The sequence below is a fragment of the Rhizopus delemar genome, genomic scaffold (genome assembly GCF_000149305.1).
Source record: "Rhizopus delemar RA 99-880 supercont3.14 genomic scaffold, whole genome shotgun sequence".
NCBI classification, from domain to species: Eukaryota; Fungi; Mucoromycota; class Mucoromycetes; order Mucorales; family Rhizopodaceae; genus Rhizopus; species Rhizopus delemar.
This window is the reverse complement of record NW_027137840.1, coordinates 878,172-896,501: the sequence shown is the minus strand read 5'-3', so window position 1 is coordinate 896,501 and position 18,330 is coordinate 878,172. Positions and strand designations below refer to the sequence as shown.

The 18,330-nt window shown below is 35.7% G+C and overlaps 6 protein-coding genes across 6 annotated transcripts; 2 read left to right on the top strand and 4 right to left on the bottom strand.

Annotated features, from left to right (window-relative positions):
• Nucleotides 1-1,944: 1,944 nt before the first annotated feature.
• RO3G_14687 (uncharacterized protein) lies at nucleotides 1,945-3,096 on the bottom strand (the record flags this gene model as incomplete). Its single annotated transcript, XM_067669271.1, has 1 exon — nucleotides 1,945-3,096. One exon carries the CDS (start codon nucleotides 3,094-3,096, stop codon nucleotides 1,945-1,947), a length of 1,152 nt encoding a protein of 383 aa, XP_067525372.1.
• A 1,007-nt stretch (nucleotides 3,097-4,103) lies between these two features.
• RO3G_14686 (uncharacterized protein) lies at nucleotides 4,104-7,489 on the top strand (the record flags this gene model as incomplete). The annotated part of the gene is made up of 13 exons (XM_067669270.1): nucleotides 4,104-4,524; nucleotides 4,575-4,817; nucleotides 4,930-5,063; nucleotides 5,180-5,246; nucleotides 5,301-5,434; nucleotides 5,480-5,762; nucleotides 5,817-5,883; nucleotides 5,935-6,214; nucleotides 6,268-6,476; nucleotides 6,538-7,063; nucleotides 7,118-7,264; nucleotides 7,317-7,391; nucleotides 7,442-7,489. The coding sequence occupies 13 exons, from the start codon at nucleotides 4,104-4,106 to the stop codon at nucleotides 7,487-7,489; spliced, it is 2,634 nt and encodes an 877-aa protein (XP_067525371.1).
• Nucleotides 7,490-8,576: 1,087 nt separating this feature from the next.
• RO3G_14685 (uncharacterized protein) lies at nucleotides 8,577-10,854 on the bottom strand (the record flags this gene model as incomplete). The annotated part of the gene is made up of 8 exons (XM_067669269.1): nucleotides 8,577-8,737; nucleotides 8,901-9,509; nucleotides 9,565-9,709; nucleotides 9,764-9,898; nucleotides 9,951-9,982; nucleotides 10,174-10,200; nucleotides 10,356-10,435; nucleotides 10,625-10,854. The coding sequence occupies 8 exons, from the start codon at nucleotides 10,852-10,854 to the stop codon at nucleotides 8,577-8,579; spliced, it is 1,419 nt and encodes a 472-aa protein (XP_067525370.1).
• A 651-nt stretch (nucleotides 10,855-11,505) lies between these two features.
• On the bottom strand, nucleotides 11,506-13,170 carry RO3G_14684 (uncharacterized protein; the record flags this gene model as incomplete). Its single annotated transcript, XM_067669268.1, has 4 exons — nucleotides 11,506-11,696; nucleotides 11,753-12,659; nucleotides 12,723-12,863; nucleotides 12,922-13,170. 4 exons carry the CDS (start codon nucleotides 13,168-13,170, stop codon nucleotides 11,506-11,508), a joined length of 1,488 nt encoding a protein of 495 aa, XP_067525369.1.
• Nucleotides 13,171-13,877: 707 nt separating this feature from the next.
• On the bottom strand, nucleotides 13,878-14,756 carry RO3G_14683 (uncharacterized protein; the record flags this gene model as incomplete). Its single annotated transcript, XM_067669267.1, has 1 exon — nucleotides 13,878-14,756. One exon carries the CDS (start codon nucleotides 14,754-14,756, stop codon nucleotides 13,878-13,880), a length of 879 nt encoding a protein of 292 aa, XP_067525368.1.
• Nucleotides 14,757-16,865: 2,109 nt separating this feature from the next.
• Nucleotides 16,866-18,193, top strand: RO3G_14682 (farnesyl pyrophosphate synthase; the record flags this gene model as incomplete). The annotated part of the gene is made up of 6 exons (XM_067669266.1): nucleotides 16,866-17,000; nucleotides 17,062-17,086; nucleotides 17,142-17,254; nucleotides 17,304-17,507; nucleotides 17,557-17,645; nucleotides 17,701-18,193. The coding sequence occupies 6 exons, from the start codon at nucleotides 16,866-16,868 to the stop codon at nucleotides 18,191-18,193; spliced, it is 1,059 nt and encodes a 352-aa protein (XP_067525367.1).
• Nucleotides 18,194-18,330: the final 137 nt, after the last annotated feature.

Below are 18,330 nucleotides of genomic sequence, written 5' to 3'. Positions count from 1 at the left end.
AAAAAAAAGTACTGCCACACTACTTCTTTCTCTTTCTGCTGTACACAAAAAGATGGACTTCAATTAAGGAGAGCAAGTTACAAAAAAAGAAACCTAGATTTATAGATAAAAATAAATATTCTCGCCCATTCCCCTTTCATTTTTGTATATGTTTTCTTGAGTAATCCATTCTCCTGTATTTTTTGTATCATTACAGTAAAATACGATATAAGCTATCTTGTACGAGTTTGAATTTATTTCCAACTTTTATTATTTAACATACTGCACTTTCTCTGATTACTTGATAAACTATATAAGCATCATGTGCTACTTCTTTTATTTGTTTCATTTAACAATAAAAGAGAGCCTTTGTTATGGCTATTTTGGAATACACTGCAGTAAAGTGTCATTTATAATATCCATCCAACTATTTTTTTTTGTCGCGCATTTATTAAATTGAACAGTCAAAAGGCAAATCTAAAAGGATCCCAAAGTTTATAAAGTGCTTTTTCTTAAAATAAATTTCTCACTTGTCAGTACATAATTTGGTCAAAAATTTATATATAACTTCGTCACTTCTGCAAAGTAAGTTTATTAAAAAGATTTGGCATATTTAAAGAAATAGCTTTTGTTCCAAAAAGATGGGATACGCATGTATTGAAAGCGTCGATATATGTTTTTTTTTAATTTGCTATTTTGATAGATCAAAATCGAATTAACTCACAAACCATATTAATATCGCAGAGTAGTGTTCATAATATATATCTACGATATGTTTTCATAATAATTTTCAATACATGTATCATATAGATATATTATCTATACAAAAAAAGAAAAAACACAATATGATGACCGAATTTCGGACGGTTGTTTAGAACAGTGATAGTATCGAGTCTTTGATTTTGAAGAAAAAAAAATTTTTTTTTTTTTTCAAAAAAGTGATCAACCCAAAGTGGAACAACAGTACTTTGAACGATATCTTTATAGTATTCACAGGTACTATAAAGAATAAAGCCAATAGCTTTTTTTTATAGGTTTGAATCCTGTTGATAGAATATCATATTTCCTGTTCTCAACCCTTAAGCACAATGGTGTACCACCAAACCATGCATTTATTGATCTTTGCTTTTAATCATAGGGTGCACTGCTTTTGTAACACATAAAGTACTTTAAATGCGTGTAACAACTAGCCTATTGTTTCAAATCAATAGTCAATACGAGTCTTGCGATGGATAAGGAAATAAAGGTCATGACAAAAAGCATGAACGTCGTTCTTTATTTTAATAGATCAAAAACAGACCAATCTTTAAAGCTAAAAGATAAAGTTTATGTCACAAGAAAAGGAAACCATATGCACATCAGAATTGTACTTCTTTTCATGACCGCATAAGTGTTTATAGACACGACTCTATTGTTTTGATTTAAAGCATAGGATTGACCACATTAGCCATCTGTAAAGTTCCTCGGCATGTATGCTTTAGGCTGCCATCAATATCATATTGTTCCTATCACCTGATGATTAGGGCTTTCTATGTTCTAGTAGGAATAACTTATTTTTCATTATTTCTTTGTGTTATGTTTGTTGCTCTGCTGTCACTGAACACCCCTTTTTTTTTATTGTTAGACTGAATGAAAATATAGGATTATTCTTTCTTTGCTTCCACAAGTAAAATTTGAGAAGATACAAAGGGAGCACGCTTTTTGGTCATGATTTCTATTTTTAACATGCATTTCTCATCCTTAATTTAGTTGGTATCTTTCAGAGTAGAGAGGATGAGAAGTAACTTTATTCATATTCTATTCCTATGATAGAAATAGCCTTCATAAAGCATCAGATCATAACCGTAATTGAATGATCTAAAATATCATTAAGCTATTATACATTTTATTTCCTTTGCATTATTTATTCACAATCCTTCATCATTCACATTATTCTATCTATTTTACGTCTATGGCATACATCAATCATTCGCTTCCTTGTTTCAACTCTTTTGCAGCAATAATATCCTGAACTCTTTCTGAATTAAGAACATATTTTTCATGGCTTCGGCTGTCATTTATATTTGTAGAGTAATTAACGGCTTGTTTATAATAGGCCATGGCTTGTTCCAGCTCGCCTTTAAGCTCTAATATTCTTCCCATGTTATTTGATACTACCGCACCACACTCTAAGCAATCTTGGTTATTCAAGCCTTTTGAGCACGAATCCAGAGCTGCTTGCGCCCAGCCCATGCATTCCTCTGTCTTGTTTAATCCAAACATGATTTCTGAAAGCTGATTCTGTACAATGGCTCTTAAACAAACCTCTTGTTCAGGTAAAGATTTCAATATCTGTGACAAAAGAGGCTGTGCTAATTTAAAGTCGCGTTGGACGGCATAGAGACTAGCCAAGGAAAGTTTGATCTTTGTGTGTAACAGGCTGTCCTTGTCTGCTCTTTCAGAAGTATGAAGCGCCCAGGCCAAGTATTCTTCTGCATGCTCATAATCCCCAATTCTCATGTAAAGATCACCAATATGCTTTGCTGCATCAATTGTTCTTGGATCCATCGTACGCTCCTCTTTGTCCATGAGTAATTTCCATGATCGAGTGTACTCTGTAATCGCGTCCAATAAGTTACCCGCCTTCGCTTCATCCTCAGCAAGTCTCAATCGAAGATCAATGACCGTATCCGAATTTTCCTGCAAGTTCTGTTCTTCCAAAGCGATGCGAAGTGCTTCTTGGACATAGAGAGATGCGATTTCATAGTCTGGCACAATCTTTTCTCGAACGTGAGCTCCGTGAAGTAAGTTGCGGCCTTTATACCCCAATTCTGCAGGTGTTGATTCTAACGCATATTCAATGTACCAGTGTGAAAGCTGCCATATAAAACCAACAGCTGCACTCACTGAGAGAAGGGTATATCCTGTGATTTTTCCAGCTAGTTTGGCTTGTGATTTGAAGCGGCTGACTGCATCGTTATAAGGACTCGTGGTGAACTTGACCTTGTCTGTACTTGTTTGTTGCAGAACATTCCTAGACAGAGTCAACGTATTTCTTTGGTTGAAAAGAAGCTGATGATGTCTTTTAGCTAAAAAATGGCTCTTGTTGAATAAACTCGGAATTCTGTAAAATGACATGTTGAGTTCACCCTTGAAATAAAAGGAATTTTAAAGGAAATACCTAAAAAGTTGTTTAAAAATCCGACCAAATAGCGATTTTTATTGAAATACACGCGTTGATTTTGGGTAACGCGAAAAAAAAAAGCTTTTATTTCTTTAGACAGAAAAAAAAAAAACATGCTAATGGAGTTGGATTCATTAAGTGAAGGTCAGGATAATTATGAACTGAAAAAGTTGGATTTTCCACATTCACTTGTGAAGCGAGGAGGATTAAAAGCCCAAGATTTACTTGTACTCTTGAAAGTAATGTAGAAATTTAGTTTACGTTTCCATCCGACTAAAAAAAAAACTCTTTCAGGAACTTCATCAAAAACTAAAAGAACTTGAACAAGGCGCTGTTGAACAGGAATCACTTTTGAATGTTGCCAAGGAACTAACGAATGCGCAGATTCTCAAAAACAGCAACAAAACGGTAACAGCCATAGCAGCTTGTTGTTTGGCTGATATTTTACGCTTATATGCACCTGAAGCCCCTTATTCTAATGTGGAATTAAGAAAAATATTTGTTTTCTTTGTATCAAACCTGTCGCACTTTGGAAAAACTGATAACGACGCGTTTCAATACCATTTTTATTTATTGGAAAGTTTGGCTACTGTTAAGAGTTTTATTATTATATCGGATTTGGATAACTCTGATGATATCGTCATCCCTGTGTTTGATGATTTTTTCAGGGCTGCAGCAAAGTAAAAAAAAAAAAAAGAAAAAAAAAAAAAATACAAATGTGTATTGTTTCTAATCCTTTTTTCAATATTCAAAAAAGCTCTTCGTTACCAAGAAATGTTCAAGTTTGTATGACAGACATCCTGACGCAAATAATTGATGAAGTTGGTATATCTGGACAAGAGGTGATTGAGCTTATTTTTGAACAATTTGTTAAACATGAAAAGGTACAAATAGCTTTGTCTGTGATAGGTTGAACGTTAAGTTGCGTTATATATAGAGCCCTACTGTCCCAGCATATATCATGGCAATTGAAATATGTACTACTTGTGCACCCATCCTTCAAAGAAGAGCTATTCAATATTTTTCAGATATCCTACTTTCAGTAAGCAATGCAAATGGAACAGAAGAATTGGAAGAGTTGAAAAAGGCACACGAATTGATCATCAAAGTAAATGCAGTCGTACCTGATTTATTGTTGAACGTTTTGCCTTTGGTTCAAGAAGAGATGAAGCTCGACCAAGCTAATGTCAGACAGATGGCAACTGAAACGATGGGAAAACTATTTGCTCATCCCGACACCAACGTTTCAGAAAAATATCCCTCTATTTGGAAGACATGGCTCGGTAGACGTGATGATAAGCTCGCTCAATTACGTATAAAGTGGTTGGAAATGTGCGTTGATGTTTACAAAAACCATGTGGATTTAGCCACGGACATTATTGGTAAACTACGCTATTTTGAAAATGACAAACATTTTAATTTTTTGTACTAGATTGCATCAAGCTTAAGCTGGCTGACCCTGATGAAAAAGTGCGTTCGATTTCTTGTAAGGTTATTGGAGAAATTGCTTTAAGCAGTGATTTGAAACAGCTTGATAAGTCAATACTGGAATCAGTGGAAGAAAGAACGAAAGATAAAAAGGTGAAAAATAAAAGAAAAATGCGTGTACGTTTAAAGCTCAATTTGTTGAAATCAGAACGTTGTGAGAGTTCAAGCTATGAAGACAATTGGATCTGTATATGACAAGTGGTTTGACAGTATTCATGCAGGTGATAAGACAGCCATGCAGAAAGTAGGATGGATTCCCAAGAGCTTGCTTAACCGTGTATATACCGGTGATGCTGCAGTGATGATGGCATTAGAAGATACTCTGTTCACTTACATATTTCCTTATAATGAAGACGACCAACAGAGAACCGAGAGACTCATTACCGTTTTAGAAACCTTGGAACAAAGACAAAAGTTAGCCTTTACTGCAATCGTTAGGAAGCAAAAGCGTTTCAATGATGATATGCATAAATATCTCAGAATTGGCGAGAGCATGGCAAGTTAATTTTTATCAATACAAATAACAAAAGTTAACATTTATAATTGTAGCTTGGCAATAATGAACCTAGTGATCATGAGCGTATCAAGAATGATGAATTCATAAAGTACTTGGCTGGTATGCAATCATGCATTGATACAAAAAGATCCTAATACAATACGCTCTTTATAGCTCATTTTGCGGATAAGCCTAGAACTCTCAACGCTATGAGAACTTTTCTTAATCAAAAAAGTAGTAAAGACATGAAGCTGTTGAAGAGCAGTATACGTGTAGACTCTAATTACAAGCAAATTCATAAAGCCAAGGTAATAAACTAAATAATAAAGTTGAATGATGTTAACGGTACCTAGGATAAATTGTTGGCCAACATAAATGAAGATCAAGCCGGATCTGTGGAAATATTCCAAGCTATTTTCAACAGAGCATGTCCCACATTATTAAACAAAAATACCATCCCTCACTTATTGAAGATGTCAAAATTACCGAAAGGACGCAGAAATAGCGCAGCAAATCAAAAATCAGTGACAGCTCGAGAAATATTGAAGGAAATGTCGATCAGTTATCCTGTGATGTATGAAGGATGTATGAAAGATGTCATCCAAGGGATAATGAATGATAACGATAGCGCTTCTGGTAAGCATACAATTTTCGAGCATTGACAACAGAATATAAACAACCCTTTTGTAGCCGAAGAAGAGCTAGAAATTTTAGCAGAGATAAGCAAGTCGCATCCTGGCCAAAAGACATACGATAGGTATTGAAAGCGTATACTGTTTTATCCAAATGCATAACATTATTGTTATAGAAATGTGATCAATCGTCTTCGATCTTATGTTATTGAAGGAAACGTTTCACAGGCTGATTCGGCCTCTGTTGTTCTTGGAAACATGAAAAATGCAGATATTATTTTAGTGGATTTAGTCGACAGTTTATGCGATGACCTATCATTGAAGCACCCCAATTTACTTGCAACCTTGACAAGTCTTTCACAGTTTGCATTGTATGAGCCTAAGCTTTTGACACCTGTTATCGACTTGGTTCTGAATTTTATCGAAAAGACTCTTTTGACAACACCAACCAAAACGGTAAGTTTTTTAATCTTTGTTTTCTACAAACCCTCTAATGCTTCTTAATTTAGTTTACTGACTCTAATCCTGAATGGGTTGTCTATGAATCTTTACCCGCTTTGTCGAAACAAAAAGTTGTGGGTGTTCGCTTACTTGTGAATTACTTGGAAGCTTGTAAGGATGAAATGGAAGCTGAGGAGCATGTGGTTACCAAAACATTTTCTATCTTGTGGGAATTACTTGAAAGGACTTGTGATAATGCTTTTTCTGACAATATTAAGTAAAAAGGAACACAAGAAAATAGAATATGTTGGGAATTCTCATGTTTTTATTATCCATAGTTCTGCAGAAACATCTCATCTTCGACTCAATGCTTCACAATGTATTGTCACATTAACAGAGTACAACAAATACATGAACGAGTTGACTGTTCCCAAGTTTGAAAGATTAAGTTACACATTGCAAGATACCTGCTATTATGTTCGTGCTGAATTTGCAGAATTTTTGATGAAAGGGTTACAAACAGGAAAAATCCATTCCCGTTATTATTCTCTGTTATTTATCTGTGCTCATGAACCGGAAGCTGCTTTACTAAAGCAAATTCGAAGTTTCATTCAAAAGCGCCTTTCTCTGCTAGATGTTAAACAAGATGAATCAACCGTTTTGGACTCCTCCCTCGTCAGATTGATACACTTGTTGGCTCATCACCCTGATTTTACTGTTTCTGTCGAAGACTTGGAGATATTTGCACAGTATATTAAATTCTTTATAAGCTGTGTTGCAAACGCTGATAACGTATCGTTCTTGTATCATATTGTTCAAAAGATCAAACTGTCCAAGGATATGGTGTCTGACGAACTCAGCCACGTAAGCTTACTGTTGATGATTTGTACAATTTTTACTAAAGCATGATTCTATTAGAACTCTTATGTGCTCAGTGATATGACTAGCTTACTGATAAAGCACAAATGTAATGAAGCTTCATGGCCACTTAATGCATATACTGGTCAGTTAAGTTTACAATCTAGACTTTACAGAAGCTTACCCTCAGGAACGGTTCAAAACGAGGTAAGTGGATCAATAAAAGTTAATTATAAACGTATTCACGCAATTGTTTTAGACTATAAAAAAGTCCTACTTACCTCAAGCATTTGTTGAAAAATTGGAAGAAGAAGATCGAAAGCTGGGAGATAAGGTAAAGGTGATAAAGAGGATCGTACATTTTACTAACTTTTTTTTTCATAGCGAGCGAGATCAGCAACAACTTTTGAAAATAAGCGCGCCAGAGTTTAAACTTTATAAAATAAATCATCCTATTTTCTCTCTTCTTTGCATATCTCGGTTATACCAGTAAAAACGTTTCTAGAAAGAATTTTATTTACACAATTTTCAGGAGTAAGTGTCGTCTTTACTTGTCCCTTTTTTGTATGTATTGGATTATAAAGCATGTAAAAATGCGACTTCACTTTGTGAAAATGGTGTACAGCGGATAAAAGGAACCACAAAGTTGAGAGCAATATGAACCAAAAGGAACACGCAGTGATCACAGTACTGATTGGTGGATGAAATACAGGAATATCTAGAGGATAACTATGCGTAAATAAAGCAAAAGATGATAATCATTATAAAAAAAGAGAGAGAGTAAGGCTGAGGATTCATCTGATTATTGCAAGATTTTTTCAGTGACAAATGACTACCAGTTTATTTAGAAGCTGGACAAAAAGCATTTGCTATCATTTAAACTTTTGTATATTAGTCTGTTTGCTTATAAAGCTTTTTTTTTAGGTAAGACTATGCGTAATATATTTAGTATAAGGGATTATAATATGAAAGCACAACGTAATATTTCTTGGTTTCTTGAGCATAAGCACAGGAATATAAGCGAATTTACTCTAGCTATTTTCATATGAAGAGTAATAAGGCTAATTAAGTTTGTTAAATAACATATTCTAATCTAAACTCCAGATTTTCCAAACTGTAAGGATCTTATTTACAAGAGTACCATGTCTGTCATTTATGTAGTGAAAGATAATGATCATTGATTTCAAGTAGGAAAAAAAAAAAAAGATAGGGTAAGATGTAATAATTTTATTTTTCTATAATTTATGAACAAAAGAATATTAGTGATTTTAACAGTTCATAGTGGGTTTAAACCCACTACTATTGCTATATAGCGTGGTCACAGGGTACACTTTGAGGTCTTGGTCATAGTGCTCTGTTTTTCCAATTTCTTTCTATTGTTTGCTCTTGCAGTGACATGGTGTCTTCATTTTCGTTTTCTGACGCACATGTACAGTTCCATGTATCATTCGAGGAAAGGTCCGATTTTGAAAGAACTTCAGAGCCAGAGAGATTCGTGATTGAACTTTTGTCATACAGCCTACGACGAACAGAGGATCCAGAAGAGATCGGAGGGGAGAGTTGTTCCATGTGCTTTCCTTGATAATGTTGAATGCAGCATTGATCTTTGAAATCCTTGGGTAGGTCGAGTGACTTGGGTTTTCTTCCAACCGCTGCCGATACGGACGATTTGGTTTCCCCCTGCACAATATGTAAAAACTCCTTCTCGTCAAAATACTTGAGTGCAGCCCAACTCGGATTGAGAAAGGAAAAGGTTTTCCTCAAGGAACCCAATTGCTCTACATGCAGTCAATTCTAACTTAGTTCACGACCGACTCGTTTGCAAAAGAAAAAAAAAACTTACGTCGTCCGATGCCTCCAAGCGATTCAATTCCGTGAAGAGGCTTCAAAGGTGCTGGAAGGGTGCCTTTGGATCCTTGCTCTAAAGGCGGTTTGCCTTTTTCCATTCGACAGATATTTCTTGCTATACAAACACCAGCTAACGTTGCAGCATAACCTGTTTTTTCTTCCAGCACGTTTGTCACATCACCACCCGCAAAGATATGGTCGTATTCCCAATGATCGATTTGTAGCGTAGGCTTCACACGAATCCGACCCCAGTGGTCAACACAGGATTCAAAGTCAATGCCACTATCACTCTCTAAAATGTCGCTGCATGGACTTGTGCCTGTGGCCAGAAAGACTTTATCATATCCCCTGTACACAATGCCACTGCTTCCGAGGTATGTGTTGTTATCTGTGTAGCTCCAATTGGCGATTCTTTCGTTTAATACAACCTTGATACCAAGACTATTAAAATATTTCAATGCATTTTTCTGTCTTCTTGATGAACTTCGTTTGACCAATGTCGAGTTGGCTTCAACAATGGTAATCTTTTTCTTGAAATTATAGGGAGCAGGAAATTCATGAGTAGCTAATTCGCTTGCTAGTTCACATCCTACTAAACCACCACCTACCATTGTAAAGTCAGCATCCTGAATGACATCTACAGGCATAGGCATACATACCGACAATTAAAACAGACTTTGCCTTCTTCAAATCCTTATGCTCAGTGGCAATTTCGGACAATCGATATAAAGAAGAAGTATCAAACGATTTCAATCTTGACTTGTATCTGCTTCCAGTACATATAACAAGATAATCAAATGGTATCTATGTGGGATCATCAGCCATTTGCAACTTAACCTTTTTACTTTTTTTTCTTACCGTTTCATTATTTACTACAACAAATTTACCTTTGCCAACAATTTTCTTTGCATAACCAATGACGACGCGACCATGCTTGACATAAGCATCATGTCTGACTCTTAATGAAGAAGTTTCTTCTGGTCTAACGAGTAACTATGAAAGTATTTAAAGCATGTTTCTAAATTAAGTTTATTTCTATTTTTACCTTGATCATCCCTGGTGTATATTCAAATGAATCTATTTGATGCAAACGTTTTTTTTTAGAATTTTTTTTTTCTGTGCATCCAAACGGCATTTACCTTTAATGTCTATCAGGGTAACATGAAAACGTGGCATTGGATCTAAAATTGATGCGATCGTGAAACCCTTTTTTGCGTCACCAAAAAGAAAGATGAGAATTGCAAAGCAGGTCAAGTCATGTCACTTACCGTGAACCCTCCACCAATGATAACAACCTTTTTTTTAAATTCTAAATTGGGTTCCATGTTTTTACTACTGTAGCATAAAGACATTTAGCTTTGATTCAAAAGTAGGAAAAGAACATTTACTTTTGAAGCTTAAAGATCTTGTCAAATTCAATCACTTTTTCATTCTACATCATCAAAAATACAAGTCAATACACATTCGCTTTCGTTATTTTTGTACGTCAAGATCTTTACAAGAAATTGCTTCACTTCTCTTTCAGCATCGCTAAATAAGCGTATAGCCTCATCTTTGGATATGATTCCCCATTTGTGTGCTTCAAGGTACTGATTGATCTCTTCTTTGCCGTATACATTTATTTCCAGCTGTGAGTCATGAGCTAAAAATGTTTTCCAGATTCTATGTCCCATGAATTTAGTCATTGATCCGCGTTTGTAATCATCCGCTGTACAATACCTCATCACAATGGCTTCAATGTTACCAGGAAAATTTTCATGTCGCAATTCAGAAAGAGCTTCAATGAACAAGAGATTCTCATGAGCATAGATGTCTTGCAAATAAGCCTGAAAGTAGGCCAATTGCTTTGGACAAGAAAGAATGTAGTCCAATCGATCATCTTCGTTATGAATACAGGTTGAATCGCTAGAGACAGACATTCGTTGGCTATTCCTTGAAGAATGACACATGGTTGACCTGTCGTCATTAGATGAATTCAGTTCGTTATTCATGTCAACTACACACTATTTGGATCAATAAAGACTTAATAAATAAAATGAAAATTAAAAAAAAAAAGAAGGATTAAAAAAAAGTCTTTTAATCTATCATGCATTGGCTCACTGCTTTGTTCAGACTTGCCGTTGTTCACTCCGCCATTTTAAAGCACGTTTTTAATCCAGCTAGACGTTGCTTCTGATTAGAGTCGGCTAAATAAAATCGCGTTTTAAATGTCGTTTTGGATCAGGGAACCCGTTCGTCATGTTCATTTGGTTAGATGGAAAAGCAAGAAAGAGAGAGAAATGAGATGTTGTGAATTTATGATAAAGTAAACTTGATCGAATTAGAAAAAAAACAGAAAAAATTCTACAAATCACAAAATTATTCGATTGTGACCTCATCCACAAAAAAAGGGTCTACCCAGCAAACGAATCAATGGAACAAAGTTTTGAGAAAATTCTACTTTGAATTTGATTCGTAAACTTATTCACCAATGATTCAATTAAGAAACCAAAATTGGTATAGCATCGACTTGACTAATACAAAATCAATGTTTCATTTTGTTAAAAAGCAAAAGAAGATGGCAGTGTAACCTGTTCAGGATGGACGCTAGCAAGCACCCTTTATTTTCGTATAATAGAAAATGCTCCATCTCCAAAGTATTTTTCATCATTCTTCTTTTTGTTTTCCAATACAGCTGTAGGGTCAACCAATTCCATACTTTGAGCAGGTGTGAAAGCCAAAGAGGAGGCCAAACCAGAAGTAGTCGTCCCTGAAACACGGTTCGTAAACGATTTCAGTTTGGGTGCTTTGACTAGAAACAAAAAAGGAGATTAGACATGCATCGGCTTTTTTCTTTCTGTGTCTTACTCTTATTTCTTTGATCAGAAACAGAAGCTCTGATTTTACCAATCTGCTTGGTTGCCATACCCAAGCCCTCTGTTTCATCACCATAGCCCACTTCTTCCTCTGCTTCACCGAATGCCATACGGTTACGTGCAGCTCTTAATTCTGTCATCGCATAGGCTTCCTTTTGTCTTCTCACTCGCTTACCACCTCTTCTCTTCTTGGGACCCTCATCCGGTACGGGTAAAGCTTTAACAACCTTGGATGGAGGGGGTTCTTGTAATTTTTCAATCTTGTTGTCGATTTCTTCTCTCATCTTCCTTCCTGCGTCACCGTGAGGTGACTGATGCGTGGCATCGATACGTGCAGCCAGTGCAGCCTTGGCGGATACGATCTTGACTGCCTTTCGACGCAAGTCTTGTGGCACAGAGTTGACAATATCTGAGTAATAAATGTAACCGGCGTGTCGTTCCATGTGGGCGGTCGAAAACCCCGTATTTGTCTTTTTGCTGTTACCGACAACCTGAACGTTGCACGCAGGAATCTTACAGAACGCTGCAAGCCCACCTGCCGCAGTGAGTAATCTTGCAGCTGTCGAGGTACCCACGACGTAGGACAGGTTGGGGGCGATCACAGTCATTCTGGATTCCACATAGGTCATAATCTTCTTTCGAGCTGCATCCAAGTCCAATGCCATATCACATGCTTCTTCTGTCAGCTTCCATTCTTCGGCCGTGAGCTGTCTACCGCTGGTGGTGGATGCTGTGACGGTGATGACCATGATGGTAGCAGAGGGTAGAATAGGTCGAAGATCTATTTTGGTCACATCCAATTCATTCGCTATGGCTTTCACTGTACGCGCATAATCCAGTGGGTTATGCACAAGTGTTTCCAGTTCAGGAAACTTGGGTGCATAGTGATCACGAATAAACTATAAAATGTATGAGTCCCCTCCTCCTTTTTTATATACTCTATAAAATAGGGTCGTGTGTACCTTGTGTACATTTTGAATTTCGCTATCAATGTCTGCCGTTATGCTGTTTGATTGTACAATCAGTTTATATTCTTCGTCTTCTTCTGTTGGGCCCATCACATTGATCGCAGTACGATTTTGTTCTTTATAATAATCAATTTTCTGAATAATAAAATATTAGATTAAACTTTTATAAGAAATCAATCTCTACTTTTTTTACCTTTAATACATCTTGGGTCTGTTTACTGTAAAGTAATTTGCAAATCTTTTTTATGCTATTTGCATTTTCCTGCACATTGTCTTTTATTTCATCGTCAAGGTCCATGTCTGTACTCAGATCCTTGCTTTCTTTCTCTTTTTCTAGATTGTTTCTAGCTTCTTCTTCTTCATCATATTCAGATCTAACTTCTTCTTCTTCCTCGTCTGTAAAATCAAGATCAGCTGCAAGTTCGTCTGCTAAAGTAGCCATTGTATAGAAATAAAAAACTTGCGGGCACAATAACTCTGCAGAATATGATAGAATGTGACTGTTGTTTTCTCTCTTGCCCAACTCTGTGCCCAAACACTCTACGAGTTGGGAAAAAAACGAATAGGTCCCTAGTGTTCCCTTCACTTCAATAGGTTTGGTCAAACAATTTAAATTGTGAGAGAAATATGTGAAATAGAACATGTGCTCAAAAGTATCATTAAAGACATATATAAACTTGAAAAGGCAGTGATAGCTAAAGTGACATCTTTAAAAAAAAATTACAATAATATGGTTATTTTCTTGTTTCGTAGTGACAGCGTGATTTTCTGCTTTGACATGAATAATGTCAAGCAAAGAATGAAATAGTGTACACTGGCTTGGATACTATTATCAAGCTGTACCAAATTTCTTAAAAAATCATTTACATACACTTTCATAGCTACGTTTTGCTCTGATAAATGTAGAAAGCATGCTCAGAAAAAGAATCCGTAACTCAATCAACAAGAAAACCAATCGTTATGATGCCAATAAAAAGACGATAGCATTCGTGCTTTTTGATTTTCTCGTTCATTAGATACATGACTTGTGAATGAACTTTACCCTGCGTTTTAACCATGACGATACTTGCAAAGACAATTGTTAAAACAAATACAGAATGGATGATAGGCCATTTTTATTTATCAAGTTTCTTCTTGTCGATCTCTTTGTTATTTTTGCATAGAGGCAATGTATTCAGTCATTAAATTTATTTGTTTCAGATGGTTTGACTCTTCAGTAGTCAATACATCCTGAATACGCTTTACTTCATTATTCAGTCTTTCGATTTCTGACATCATCATTTGTTTATCTTTTTCTTCAGAAGCTAATTTTTCCTTTGACTTTTTGTACATTTCTGCAAATATAACAACCTTACTATCCGTCTTTTGTAGTTTTTCAGTCATGTTCTTGATTTTCTGTTCATAGAACAATTTCAACATCTGAACATTCTCTTCATTATCACCGCCTTTTTCTTTTTTCTCTTCTTTTTTCTCTTCTTGCTTTACTGCTGATGGTTGTGCATCCACACCTGTGTAGACAAAGGCCTCTTCATCTTCTTCCTGTTCTTCTTTTGGGTATACAACATTCTCCATATTTTCTTCTTTTTCTATCACTGCATCCGTCTGTGTCTCATTATCTACCTTGAGAGGCTTAGTGGTATGTATCTGATCAATCTCTTGCTCTAATTTGGTATTTTCTTTTTTAAGCGCATCGTTCAGCATCTCTAATTGCTGAATCTTGTTCATGCTGTCCTCTTTTGTTGCTAAATATTCCTTCAACTGCTCTTCATATCTTGCATTGGCTTGATTCCTCTTTTCCTTATGCTTCTCATCGAGCTGTTTTATTTCTTGGTCGTTTTTATCGTAAATTTCTTTTATTTGAGTTGCAAATAGGCTTGCATCATCTTGCCCTTGTCTTGCCCTTTCCAAAAACTCGTCCAATTCCTTTTTCTTCTCTTGTAGTTCAGTGCTGACCTTTACAAACTCTTCTCTCCAAGTTTCATGTGATATCTTTAACTTTTCCGCAACCCCATGCGGCAGTGATGTCATTTTGCTCTAGCATTGTGATGAACTAAACTTTACTTGTCATGCATGTCGGTTTCTCTTACCTCTAAAGTATTATTTCCGATAGAATGGATATAATTATTTGCTTCATCCTCTAAAGTTTTCAAACTAGTTTCAGACAAGACATCTTTCAAACTCGTATTTTCTATATCGCCCACTTTGGCTAGTAAAATTGTGCGTAGACTACGAATTTCTGATAAAAGATGACCATCATTTTGCTGAATTGTTTGTTCCAGTTCTTCCAATAGCTGTGTCTTTTGGCTCAAATCGAATTGGAGCTCATCTATCGTCCTTTTCAAAGATTGCTCTGGTTGGGCTTCCTGAGTACTTGATTCTCCAGTGTTTGATTGGTTAAGTTGGGTATTTTCTACCTGTAGCTCTTGGACTCGCTGTTCCAGATCTTTAATTTGTTGTTGTAAAGCATGGATGCCATCTGTAAATTCAAGCTTTCTCTCTGTAAGCTCTTCATGAAGTCTTTCATTTTCTTTAATCTTTTGTTCCAAGTCCAAGCTGGCAGCATCCAAAGCTTGTGTACTTTTTGCCAATTCCTTTTTAACAGAACCACCTAGTATAGAAAAATGATTTCCTTTCTACATACACTTTATCATAAATAACAGCATCCTATGGACCTAAACCTTCTTTACCTGGTCACTTTCTTGTACAGCCTGAATACGCTTTGTTAGCCTTTCGTTATGAAAAGATAAAAGGTCCAATTGTTCTTGAAGCTACTTTTGATATCTCTTTGTTTATCCTATCTCTTTTTTATTCGTCTTTTTATAGCTATACCTTCCGCAACTCTTTTTCTTTCTCTTTTAAATTTCCTTGAAGAGCTACATTAGTTGCTTGTTCCTGAAAATGATGAATTAGCTTGTTATTCGCGCTTTTTTTTTTGTTTTTTGTTTTTTCTAAATACCTTTATTACTGCCTTTTTTAATACTGCGTGTTGTGCCTTTAATCTAATAAAATAATCAGTTTCAGCAGCTTCTTTTTCAGGTTATTACCGTGAGTATTGCTGAAAAAGCTTTGTATATCTTTGAGATAATTCTTCTGCTGATGCAGGAATGGCGCCTAACGTACCATTAAGCAAAGCTTTTGAGTTACGATTGCAAGAAAAAAATTATTGATGCCACTGTACCTGCATTTAATGATGAATGCTTTGAAAATAGACCTTCACTCATTATGTCTTCAAGTTATATGTGTATATTTGTATATGTATATAAAAGAAAGTAAAACACGATTTTTTTTCGCATTGCGTTTCGAGTCCAATTCATCTATAATACAACTGACTTTAAAATAAAAAACTACGTAGTTATTGTATGCTTTGTACGCTGTGGAGGTTATAAACAAACGATGCAAGAGGGTGTTTCATGAAAGAAGCTTATAAGGTTATCATTACAAGTGTATCTTTGACTATGTATATAATACATTGTATATGAGATGAAAAATGTCCACTATAAATATCCTTTCACATTTTCATTGTTTTGTCAAACATGATTTTCTTGTAGATGCAAAAGGGCTCCAAACGGAGATGTACTATTAAATGATAAAGAAGACTGGAAATCCTGAACTCAGACAGTCTCTGAGCTATACAAAACAACTTTTAATTAGCATTCAGATAGTTTTATGTCAAAGCGCAAGGTCATAAGGACTACAAGGACAGAAAAAGTCCCTTTTTTTTATTAAAAAGAGACATCTGGATATGATGGAACTGAGATAGGCTAGCTAAGCTACCTGAATCAAAGACTTGCTTTACCTATTTTCAACTACTCCACATTTTTTTATACTAAAAAATCATTACTAGTTATCTCTAGTTTTTGGAATATAATATATCGACATGAAACTTAAAGAAACATTGCTTAAATCTTTGGAAACCCCAAGCTCATGTGGAGCAAATCTGCAGATTGGAATAAATCAAAGCTGTCCATTAGTAAATTGAGCACTGCACCCTTTAGATGAACGATTTTTGAAGAATACCTAAAGTGGAACAAAGTTTATACTCCGATTGGTGCGACTGTCAGGGGATATGTTGTTTGTTCAAATCGCGAATTTTTTCTGTCACTACCTCCTTCTTTTTTCTCATTTTAAAATCCACACATGGTTGCCATCAAGTTACAAAAAGAAGAAAACAGAAAAGCTTTTCTTTCCGTATTCCCTACTTTAAGAGATGAAGTTCTTGCAGAACTTAAAAAGTACAACATGCCCGAAGATGCTTATGAATGGACAAAAAAGGTAAATTGTCATCCAATTCGCTTTTAACAAGGAAACTAATACACTTGCTGCTATTTATTAGAACTTGGAGTACAATGTTCCTGGTGGTAAAGAGCAGAAGAAGAAAGTCCAATGAACAGCGTTTAACAACTGTTATTATAGGTAAATTGAACCGTGGTATCTCTGTGGTTGACACTGTTCGTATCTTGAAGGGTGACTCTGTTACTGAAGATGATATCTTCAAGGCCACTGTCTTGGGTTGGCTCATTGAATTCGTAAGGAGCATAAGGAACACAAGGATGATGAAGCTCACGTATTTTTTAGTTGCAAGCCTTCTTTTTGGTCTCTGATGACATCATGGATGCCTCCATCACTCGTCGTGGACAACCTTGCTGGTACAAATCTTCTGGTGTTGGTATGGTTGCTATCAACGACGCATTCATTCTTGAATCCTGTATCTATATCTTTTTGAAAAAGTACTTTAAGGGTACTGACTACTATGTTGAATTAATTGAATTGTTCCATGAGGTAAAACGAGTAGATGCCTGTATGTTTTATATACTAATTGACGATACAGGTTACTTTCCAAACTGAACTTGGTCAACTTTGTGATCTTATTACTGCTCCTGAAGATCATGTTGATTTGAGCAAGTTTTCTGTTAAAAAGTAAAGGATAAAAATTACAAACACTCGTGTGTTTATTGACATTTTATTTATATAGACATCAATTCATCGTTATTTACAAGACAGCCTATTATTCCTTCTACCTTCCTGTCGCTTTGGCTATGCATATGGTTGGCGTCAAGAATGAGGAAGCCTTCAAGAGCGCTCACGATATTTTGATTCCTTTGGGTGAATATTTCCAAGTTCAAGATGACTATCTTGATTGTTACGGTGCTCCTGAAGTGATTGGTAAGATTGGCACTGATATCATGGACAACAAGTGTTCATGGTTAATTAACCAAGCCTTGGATAAGGCCAACTCCGAACAACGCAAGGTCTTGGATGAGAACTATGGTAAGAAGGATGCTGAAGCTGAAGCCAAGATCAAGCAGCTTTATATCGAATTGGATATCGAAGGTACCTATAAGGCTTATGAAGAAAAATCTTACAGTGAGTTATCGGCCCTTATTGAAAAATTGGATGAATCTGTTGGTGTTAAGAAACAGGTCTTTATTGAATTTATGGATAAGATCTACAAGCGTACAAAATAATGTTTTTTAATAATAAATTCTCTATCCTAATACACTACTTTCTCTTGAACTTAAGACCGTTTTAAAAAATTTAAGAAAAAAAGAAAATTGAGTTGACATGAATAGGGTTGTAGACATGTATAAATATATCAATAGAC